The following is an 11519-nucleotide window of genomic DNA, read 5'->3' as shown; positions in this document are numbered from 1 at the left end:
GGCACAACTTTAGACAATCAATTATATTTGGAGCCATGTAACTGCTGACTTCCATTTCACAATAGCAAACGCAACCAGATCATAATGTCTTAGATGTACATGCTGACTTTCAAACACAAAGCACTCTGCAATCATACGCAAGTGGCATTCATGCAACCCCCCTGTAAGTGGAACATAATCGGCAGATTTTTGGCAGCCTCAATAAGGAAGGACATACTGGAAAACAAGAAATAACTGTATTTTTTTCCTGGTAACATATTTTCTAAATAAAGAATGGAGATGTTGTTATTAATATCAAAACTGCAAAAAGATAAAGAACTTTCCAAACGATCTCAAAGATAAAAACACCAGAGGCTAGAACTGAGCCCAAGAGCTTACGCATTGATAACCAACACTTTCACCACTGAGGGGTAAATTCTATATACTCAAAAGCGGCCATTGGGCCATTCTCGGCTGGAAATCCACATTGATATCACAGTAACAAACTATGACTACGCCTAAATGAATAACTATAATGTGGGTCCATTAAAAGGCATCACTGCCTGCAATAGGAACCATCTGCTTTATTGTAATGTACACTATTTATGATAAATATACACATAAATCTGATTAGCCGCTACTGAGTATATAGAATTTGCACCGTACCCCCTCCCTCACTTAAACTATTTTCTGAGGCAATATTAGTAACTTTCAAACACTGAAATATGTGAGAAACCATGGTATGGTGTAGAGCCATGTTTACTAAAACATCTGGCTCCATAAGAGACCTCCCCATGCCGGAAGACACCTTACAGCCTGTTTACTCTATTGGGCTCTAAAGGGCCATATTTGCTCAGCCTTGTTGTCTTTTGGAGCTTAAGAGCTGGATAGTTTCTTCTTACTCACAACCTTCTCCTCCTGACATTGATACATCTGCATATATAGTTGGTGGTGGCTCATACTGAGGGTTTCCTGAAGATATCCCTGACCCTGATTCTACTTGGACATGCCGTGCATTGTTCATTGTGTCAGGCTGATCCCCCCTTAAACAGCGCATACAAACAAATGAGTTCATAAAGATTTTCTTAAACTTTTTTGATGCAAAACAGTACAAGACCGGATCAATACAGCAGTTTGTTTCTGATAACATCCAGGTAATATAAAAGGAAACCTCCACCCTTTCCAGTAAAGAACAGTACGATGGAAAAAACAAATTAATAGTAACTCCTATTGTTCTTGAGATATGTACTGGAACATAACAGATAATAAATATAACCAGTGAAACACTTACTGTTTGTATGGATTTAGACATCATAACATTGCTTAGAGAATTCATGGGATTCACTTTGAGAATATATCTACTCAACAGGCTGTAACAAACTATGGTTATCCCAAAAGGAATTAGAAACCCAGTAAATATTATGACCCCGTTCCAAACAAAGAATAGAACAGCCATATCAGTTTGATGAAAGCTGAGACATTTGGTGGCTCCATGAACATCAGATGTTTTCATGGTGAAGAAAAATGGAAAACCTTGAAGACATAGACACCCCCAGACAACAAGGCAAACTTTTGTGATGAACGAGTTTCTGTTAAAAACAGTTATTTTTACTCTGTGAACAACTGTGAAGTATCTGTGAATGCTGATTAAGGTGAGGAAATATATGCTTCCGTATATGTGAGCGCTGAATAAGAAGACCTTAAACTGGCAAACGAATGTTCCAAAGGTCCAGTGGTGAGTCAATGAATATATAATTAGAGGAGCTGCTGGTGTGAAGATGGTATTAGAGATGGCCAGGTTGAACTCAAGGATCATTAAGGAATTCCATTGCTTTATACGGAACCAAAATATATATAAACTGATAAAGTTCATTATAAAACCGATGCAGAACACAAAACTCAGGAAGATGGGGATCCAAGCATGGAGTTTCTGCGGCTGGCAGCTCGTTAAATTGTCCGACGTGTTCATCATCCCAGAAGACGGTTTGTTATAATACGGAATCAACCTATAAAATCAAAAGAAATCTAAAACTGTTTTTATAACATTTGATACATTTGGCAAAGCAGTGATGTCCAGGAAAATCAGGGAGCGCAAGGTCATGTGAAATAAAAAACATATACAAATAGTGCAATATGTCTTAAGTCTTTTTGTTTTCATTAAATTTTCAAAACCCAAATCCAACTCACAGATTTCTCTGTGGTAAGATGTGCATAAAGGTTTCTTTATCTTTCAATCTTTATGGTGTTGTGTAATACTTATGCTATCATAGTTACATAGTTACATAGTAGATGAGGTTGAAAAAAGACGTAAGTCCATCAAGTTCAACCTATGCTATATTTAGACAACAGATACTTTATCCTATATCTATACTTACTTATTGATCCAGAGGAAGGCAAACAAAAAACCCCATTAAGGGGGAAAATGAATTCCTTCCTGACTCCAAGAATTGGCAATCGGATTAATCCCTGGATCAACATCCTTCCCATGTATACTTATTTGGTATATCCCTGTATACCTTTCCCATCTAAAAAGATGTCCAACCTTTTTTTTGAACAAATCTATTGTATCTGCCGGCACAGTCTCCATGGGTAATGAATTCCACATTTTAACTGCCCTTACTGTAAAGAACCCTTTCCTTTGTTGCTGGTGAAATTTCCTTTCCTCTAACCTTAAGGGATGGCCCTGAGTCCTTTGTACTGCCCGTGGGATGAATAGTTCTTTTGAAAGCTCCGTGTATTGTCCCTGAATATATTTGTATATAGTTATCATATCCCCTCTTAGACGCCTCTTTTCTAATGTAAATAAATCTAATTTAGCTAGCCTCTCCTCATAAGTTAGAATGTCCATCCCCTTTATTAATTTGGTGGCTCTTCTCTGCACTCTCTCTAGTTCCATAATGTCTTTTCTTAGGATTGGTGCCCAAAATTGTACTCCATATTCAAGGTGTGGTCTTACTAATGCTATGTAAAGGGGCATAATTATGTTTACTTCCCTTCCATCCATTGCCTGTTTGATGCAAGAAAAGATCTTGTTTGCCTTTGCAGCTACTGCATGACATTGGGCACTATTGCTAAGCCTGCTGTCTACAAGCACTCCTAAATCCTTCTCCATCAAGGATTCCCCCTATATATCTTCATTTAATTTGTAAGTCGCCTTTTTATTCTTGCATCCCAAATGCATAACCTTACATTTATCTGTATTAAACCTCATTTGCCATTTACCTGCCCACGTTTCCAGTCTTTCCAAGTCCTTCTGAAGAGAAATTACATCCTGTTCTGATTCTATTACCTTACACAATTTAGTATCATCAGCAAAGATGGAGACTTTGCTCTCGATCCCAACCTCAAGGTCATTAATAAACAAGTTAAAAAGCAGGGGTCCCAGTACCGATCCTTGAGGTACTCCACTCACGACTTCAGCCCAACCTGAAAAGGTTCCATTTATGACAACCCTCTGTTGTCTGTCCTTTAACCAGTTTTCAATCCAGGTGCATATATTATTACTGAGTCCAACTTTCTTTATTTTGTACACCAACCTCTTGTGTGAAACCGTATCAAAAGCCTTTGCAAAATCTAAGTAGACCACATCAACTGCATTAGCCTGGTCTAAATTCCTACTTACCTCCTCAGAGAAACAAATAAGGTTAGTTTGGCAAGATTTATCCTTCATAAATCCATGCTGACTATTACTAATAATTTTGTTTTCCATTAGGTATTCCTGAATATTATCCCGTATTAAACCTTCAAGTAGTTTCCCTACTATTGAAGTAAGGCTTACAGGTCTGTAATTCCCCGGGTGTGATCTAGCTCCCTTTTTAAATATAGGCACCACATCTGCTTTACGCCAATCTTGTGGTACTGAGCCTGTGGAAATGGAGTCCTTGAATATTAAATATAATGGTTTTGTTATTACTGAGCTTAACTCCTTGAGAACTCTTGGATGTATGCCATCGGGGCCAGGTGCCTTATTTACTTTAATTTTTTCAAGTCGCTTATGAACTTCTTCCTCAGTTAACCAATTGGTCATTAATATGGAGGCTGTGGCTTCCTCCTGTGGCGCTACTATTGAACTTGATTCTTCCCTGGTAAACACAGAGGCAAAGAATTTGTTTAATACCTCTGCTTTTTCCTTATCTCCAATAATCTGCCTACCCATCTCACACTGAAAGGGTCCTATATTTTCTTCTCTCAATTTTTTGTAATTAAGGTACTTAATGAACTTTTTAGGGTTGACCTTACTTTCTATTGCAATCCTTTTTTCATTATCCATTTTTGCTAATTTAATTGTCCTTTTGCAATTTTTGTTACATTCCTTATAATTCTGATACGATGTCTCTGTCCCTTCTGACTTAAAGAATCTAAACGCCTTCCTATTCTTGTCCATTTCCTTCCCTACCTGTTTATTTAGCCACATTGGTTTTGACTTATTTCTTTTATACTTATTACCCAAGGGTATACACTGATAAGTGTGCTTTTCTAACAATGTTTTGAAGACTGCCCATTTATCTTCTACATTTTTCCCTGCAAAAACATCATCCCATTGTATTACTACTAGATTAGACCTCAGTTTATTAAAATCTGCCTTTCTAAAGTTTAAAGTCTTTGTTGAACCCAAGTAATCTGTTTTTTGAACCCAAGTTATCATATTTTCTATCCATGAATTTCTTAGTTAAAACCCCTGATTGTTCTAGGAAAGTGTGGTCGTCTGTACAATTACGTTTGATTCTCCTATATTGGCCTATGGGAATATTTTTGACCCAATTTTTATGGTCAAAAAAATTATGGACAGCTGATGGAAGAATGAAATGATTGGCATCCACCTCTTTAAAATAATTTTTCGTTTTTATTTCACTTCCCTCAATATAAATTGTTAAATCTAAAAAATTGACGTAGGAATGACTAATTACAGAGGTAAATTTCAAATTGACTTGATTTGCATTCAAGAATATAAGGAAACTGTCAAGATCCTCAATGGGTCCCTTCCAGATGGAAAAAAAAATGTCATCTATATTCAAGTATTCAAATTGCATTCGCAAGGATGGTTAGATCTTCCAAAAGGTTTTTTTGTATGCAAAAATTGTCTAGCCTGTCAACCAGGCATTTCATGTGACACATTCACATCAAATACAACAGGCAGAAATTATAACATAAAAAAACATATCAATTGTAGATCTAAATACAGTTTACCTACTTGTATGCCCTCTTAGAACCCGGACTCTAGAGCATATTGGGAATATTAAAAGGAAATGGACCACACATAATGTATCTAAACATATTCTAAATGTCCACAATGCAGATCCAGTTGGACTTAGATATATGAGCATAGAACAGGTTTTGTCACATTGGGGGGGGGGGGGGGGGGGGGGAACGACAGAGATGTAAGTTTTAATTAAAAGAGAATCCTTTTGGATCTATGAATTGAAGACTTTGTCCCCCTCAGGTCTAAATGTTGACTTAGATATAAGTGTGTTCCTTTAAACCCATACTCTGTGTTCCTTAAAATATATACTCCTTTAAATATATACGCCTTGTTTGTATGCATTTGTCCAGTCCCTAATTTCTATTTTCTATATTTACAGACTAAAACCAACATCCTTCATTTTATTCCATTTTATATTTTTTATTAGAACATTGTTTATACATAATTTGTTAATTATGTTTTTTTGGACTACAAACATGTTCAGTTTGTAGGTTAAAATTGTATTAAGGCACTCATATGGGTGATTATATGCGCTATTATTCAAATTAGCACATTGTGGTTGGTTGATTATCCCACCAATAGTCAACGCAGGTTAGGTATATATGCAGTTAGGAAAAAGGGGGAGTGGACTGGGCGCTTCTAAAGTGATAAAAAGTGATAATGAATAAATGTAATAAAAATGCAAAGTGCACAGTGAAAAAACTTTAAATACGTGATCAACCAATGTCATTCACCAACCCATAGTGAAGAAAAAATAATGGAACAATATATACAGTGTAAAATGAAGCTGCTCAACATCCAGGTGGGACTGTTCTTTGTCCCAATGGTAACAGATTTCTTCTTTGGGGGGAGGAGCGCTGAATATATCCAATAATATGTGGAATGAAAGAAAACAGAATAGTGCAGATGGTATATGCCAGTGGTTAAATAAATAATGAGGCTCTAAGGAGATTGCACTCACAAAACTTCCAGGTAAAGAAGGTGTGTCAGAGATACGTCTCTCTCTGACTGGAGCCCTTTTGTAGAGAGATGGTGTAGTCACAGGATATCCCTCAGTATGTATGGTTAGAAGTCGTCAGATATACAATGAGAGAAAGATACCACAATAGTGTGTAATGTTTCACAAATATATTCAAAGATTTAGGATAAAAGGTAACAAACTCACATTTTCCATATTACAAAATTCATTGGAGAGAACCGCCGATATAATGGAGCACTGCGCCGGTGGAGACAGCTGTATATCCCACTCGCGTCTCAGCTGGCCCTTCCGCATACGTCACTTCCGGACGACGTCACAAGTGAGGGCGGAAGGACACCTTGCCTCTGGGTACAGCTCCGAATGCCCGTGCTTCCAAGTTCCAGTTCTCCCAAGCAGACACTCTGACTCTACGCGTTTCACTTGTTTGCTTCCCCAGGAGTCAATCTGCCATCATAAAACACTCCTGATGAAACCTCCAAGGAGGAGAAACGCGTAGAGTGTTATTTGTTTCCAGTGCCCAGCAGAGACCGAGGGGGAGACTCCATATAGAAACAGCTGTTCATTTCAGAGAACCTCCAGGGTCTACATCCGGGGATAGTACCCGGAAGTGAGGGAGCCGAAAGACGCAGACATCACAGTGTACTGTGAGCATCGAGCAGGGAGACCACTCTGCAACCTCCGCGGCGGCTGTTTGATCATGTTTTGATCTATCTGCGCATATAATTTCAGAAACCATGTGAGTGTAATTTTACCCGTTCATGCAGATAAAATAAGTGTTTTGCAATTTTGCACTATGTTTGTTCCTCTTCTTTCAATCCGGTATATGTGGTGAGGACCTTTTACCATTAAGCGGTTCCACAGATGACACAACACCATAAAGATTGGAAGATAAAGAAACCTTTATGCACATCTTACCACAGAAATCTGTGAGTATAAATTGGATCAGGGTTTTGAAAATGTATTGAAAACAAAAAGACTTAAGACATATTGCACTATTTGTATATTGTAACAGGGGACTTATCCCTGTTCAGGTAATGTGCCTCTAATCCAGCAGTGTGGTGGTTAACTGCTGGTAGTCAAATAACAAAACACCACCTGCCTGATTAGATGGCTTAGAAAGCCTGTCTTTTGAAACAGGAAGTGAGAACTCTTTAGCTGACACCTGAGCTGAACTTGGAGACACACTTGTCTTGAGCTCTGCCAAAAGATAGCAGAGCTGCTTTCAAGACACAGGGAAATCTTCTAAACCTGTATGCTGACCAACCCTGGAGACAAGGGAGCTGAAGCAGGGACAGTGAAGATTTTCCCTCCAAACCACAAGGAACAGATAAGACTTTTTATATATAAGACTTCTAAACCTGGATGCTGATATTTTCTGTGCACGCATGGGTGCGGTTCCAGGAGAGCAGAGAAGCTTATTCTACAGCAGCTAACAGATAAGACTTTCATTCTTAAAAGACTGCTTATATCTGCTTATTGCATGCTATGTGTTTGGGGTTGGGAGAATTGCTTAACTAACGGAGATGTGAATTAATTGCATAGGAGTTCACTAAAAATACTCCCAAGTGGATAGAAGCTTTGTTCCCCCCCCCCTGTGTTTGGATACTTTCCTGATGAAAAGGAAAAGGCACAATAAAGCCAATTATAATTTCACCTTATAAAGCCTCCCATTGTGTACCTCTGTGAACGTCCGTCTACATATATGTTTTATATTTCACATGACCTTGCGCTCCCTGATTTTCCTGGACATCAATGCAAATTGTGGATTAAGAAAGCAATCCCAATCAAGGGTTGAGCAGCATCGGATCAAGTCTGTATTTTATTTAATTGCAAGCACAAAGATCACTATTTGAGTGGATTTTATTTTGAGCACATTAAAGCACCATATTTTGGGTAATTAATTTATACCCCTATACCACTTTGCAAAGAAGTAGATTTAAGCGCTATCTGATAACACAGTTTTTTCTCACTATTTGGCAAAGCAGCTAATATTCCCTGGTGTACAGGTGGGGAACACAAATATCAGCACAATTATTATTAATTTTTAAACCCCACATTGTTCAATATTTATGTGGCAGATTTGCACATTTGGCTTGAAGGCATGATTCATCCTTCCTGATGGAGAGGGAGCAGTTTGAATACTGTCCCCTCAGACTACCCATCAAGCTTTACTCCCTAGTTCAGGACTTAAGTGGAGGGAGGGCGCCCGCCAAATGGTTGTTTAAGTCCTTCAAACTTAAGTGAATAGAAAGTGGATATCTATGAACAATTATACTTCTCTCTATATAAAATAATTCCCCATGTTGCTTCTCCTTGTACTGAGTTAACATTCCTCCTTCAGCTGTCATATCTCACACTAAGTAGTAAAATATCTTATTAGTGTTAGCGGAGCAGATTTATTTTTAAATCATATCATTCACCTTTCCCATAACATCATAATAGGAAACTTACCAGATCCATCATCATAAACTCCAATTTGTGGTGTTGTGTTATTTATATGATAAGAATTGTCATTATTTCACTAGGGAGGAGTCTTCAGTGGCTTTCAGAAAATAGATCATTAGCATGTTATAGTATATATGTTTTTACCACCTTTCGTAATTGGTTGCTGACCTCTCAGGCAGTGAAGGGGCCATGTGAATTTTGTTGCAAGTTCTTTTATTTCAGTCATTTCATGAACACCAAACTATTGCTATGGGTTTCAGTGTAAAAGATGATACTGTAAGAAATCGGGGAACACATCCCCCGCGGCTTGTTCCCTCCTTACCTGAAGCTCCAGACACCTCTGCGCCGCTTACAGAGCATGCGCGCACACGGAGCTCCTTGTACCCAGCCACGGAGGTTGGCTCTGCCCCCTGCCCGTGACACGCGTCCGTCACACGCAGCACGCACACATGACGTTGTGCACCGCTCCGCAGCTGTGAGGCAAAACTCTCAAACCTGTCCCCTGCACCTTGCAGCCAATCTCTGCCTTGGCGGAGGCCGCGCCTCCGCTCCTCCCCTCTGTCTGATTCGCCCAGCTCTCCTATATCTACCCAGCTCTCTCAGTCTAACATTGCTGAGCATAGTTCATGGTAGCCTTGTGCTTTCCTGTTCTGTTCCTACCCTCTGCCTTGCCTTGCCTTGCTTTGCCTTGTAAACTTGCTGCTTGATCTCACGTGTACCGACCCGGCTTGACTTTGGACCCCTCTCTGGATAACGGCCCTGACTTGCCTCCGACTACCCGCTCTTCTCCATCCCTGACCACAGCTATAGGACACTTGATTCTGCTGGCTCCAACCCTTAACCTCGGCATAACAGACACTGACTATCCTACTGGCTCCTCCCCATGACCTCGGCAAGTATCAAGACTAACCCACTCTCTCCAATCCAGACCCGGCTACGCTGACTATCCACCCTCCAGGCGTGACTCCGCTGCTGTTGGTGCACAGTTTTATACTTTCCCACCTCAGTACCGGGGTCCCGCCTTGTTCGTGGTGAGCACAAGCGTTACAGATACACTGTGAGTGCTCATTTCCATCTCATTACCCAGAATCCTTGGCTGCAATGGAAGCATTGTATGATGAGATAATGGGGAAAGGCAGGGTTGTTGACCTGTCTGAGACATGTGATTGTTCCCATGTAAGAGACTTGTGCAGAGGTACATTTAATGGAGACCAATTAGGGGGAAATTAAATCTTGGTTTGATTGCGCCTGTTCCTTTAATAATGCAAAACATACAAAAAGAAACAAAATAAAGGCCTACTCCACTTTAGAGCAATAACTAAACCTTTACTCCAGCCCTCTCTAACTGAGTGGGTAGCTTGGCTGATTACCACCCCAAACAAACATATATATATATATATATATATATATACACACAACAGTCCGACAAGAAAGTCTCTTATCTGTTTCTGTCAGCTGTAGGGGAAGTCCTCTCTGCTCTCCTGGGTCAGCACCCTTGTGTGCTATGGCACTCTCTGTGTCCAGGTATAGAGGTCTGTCCCCTTGTCTTGCTGTCAGCATACAGTCCTGTGTGCATCAAGACATCATCTTTTCCTCAGGTCAGCCCAGTTGTGGGCTAAGGAAAATCTCTACAGTCCTCCTCATTTCAGCCCAAATGTGAGCTAAGGAATATCTCTCCTGTGTCTCACATGAGGCTTTTTACACTTAATTTGCCAGGTGGAGTCTAGTTAATTACCTGCTGCACTTAACCAGACCCCTGCTGGATTTTAGAGATAGTTTCTTCAACAGGGATATGTCCCTGTTACAGCCCATAACATAAGTGATATTTTTATTTAGTGTAAAAGGTGAAACAGTTTGTTGCAAGTTAGTACATTTTTCATTAAACTCTAATCTTCCTATTACACAAAGGCATGTATAACAATAATACATCACACTACTTCTGATTGTGGCTAGTAAAGGAAAGAAAAGACATAGCAGGACACAAACTACAATGAAACAAGCATGATATTAGTATCTGAAAGGGCTGTGAGGATATTACTTAGAATAGTAAAGTACTAACCTGTTCAATTCTTGGCAGATTCAAGACAACGGGAGCAATAAGCTGTCTGTGTAAAACCAATGGTATGAAACAGCAGTCATTGCATTTCCAGTTCCTGTACGAGGCTTCTCCCTGATGTTCCCTTCTTAGTGGTAGTCAACATGAATAAATATTACAATCTGCAAACAGAGAAACTTAACAACTGCCAGCATGAGCTCAAATAAACAGCACCTAAATATTCCATCTGAGGAGGAAGTGACAAGAAGTGGATGTAACATTTTCCCTGCTGAGTGCAGAAATGATTTAGCACATCTAATATACCTTAAGAAGAACAGGAACATAATAGAGATGGAGAGAAGGAAAGTTGATATGGAACATTAAACTCGCCAGTCCATATACAAAAAAGATAGAACATCCATGCGTGTATCTGCATGTCTTCCATAAGTCCCCAAACTCGCTCCATTCACACCGTTGTCCCATCATACAAGTGGTTAAGCTGCAGACACGACAGGTGGTGGCTGACCGGGGGTCAGGAAGGCAATTGTCAGATTTCAAACATTCGTGCCGGTTGCAGAGATGAGATACCGGCCCCAGGACAGCTCCTCCCAGGGTCTTCATGCTGGCTCCTCTCTGCAGTGTGCTGGTAAAAAGAGCCCTGGACCTCTATGGGAGGGGGGTGGGAGGGAGCCTGTACAGGGTTTGTACCATGGGACGTGCCGAGGAGGGCATGTAGGAAGATTAGTAGGTTTTTGTGGAGGTTGGTAGAAGGGTGGGAGGAGCACAGGTGGGGGGGTTCTGGGTCAGGGGAGGCAACAGTTGGAGATATGTTTAGGGCCCTGGGGGAGTTTTTTTGCAGTGGGTGCAGCAGAGTGAACAAG

General features: G+C 40.1%; 1 protein-coding gene across 1 annotated transcript; it reads right to left on the bottom strand.

Annotated features, from left to right (window-relative positions):
• Positions 1 to 217: 217 nt before the first annotated feature.
• LOC142472414 (P2Y purinoceptor 4-like) lies at positions 218 to 10908 on the bottom strand. The gene is made up of 2 exons (XM_075579505.1): positions 10663 to 10908; positions 218 to 1985 (listed from the first exon to the last, which is right to left on the bottom strand). The coding sequence occupies exon 2, from the start codon at positions 1949 to 1951 to the stop codon at positions 878 to 880; it is 1074 nt and encodes a 357-aa protein (XP_075435620.1). The 5' UTR covers positions 1952 to 1985; positions 10663 to 10908; the 3' UTR covers positions 218 to 877.
• Between the last annotated feature and the right edge of the window lie 611 nt (positions 10909 to 11519).

The sequence above is a fragment of the Ascaphus truei genome, chromosome 21 (genome assembly GCF_040206685.1).
Source record: "Ascaphus truei isolate aAscTru1 chromosome 21, aAscTru1.hap1, whole genome shotgun sequence".
NCBI classification, from domain to species: domain Eukaryota; kingdom Metazoa; phylum Chordata; class Amphibia; order Anura; family Ascaphidae; genus Ascaphus; species Ascaphus truei.
Note: the sequence above shows the minus strand (reverse complement) of the source record. Positions and strands in the feature narration are given on the sequence as shown.

What these genes read in the sequence shown, in the direction of transcription:
- LOC142472414 (XM_075579505.1), bottom strand. Translation starts at nt 1,951, where the DNA reads ATGATGAACACGTCGGACAATTTAACGAGCTGCCAGCCGCAGAAACTC.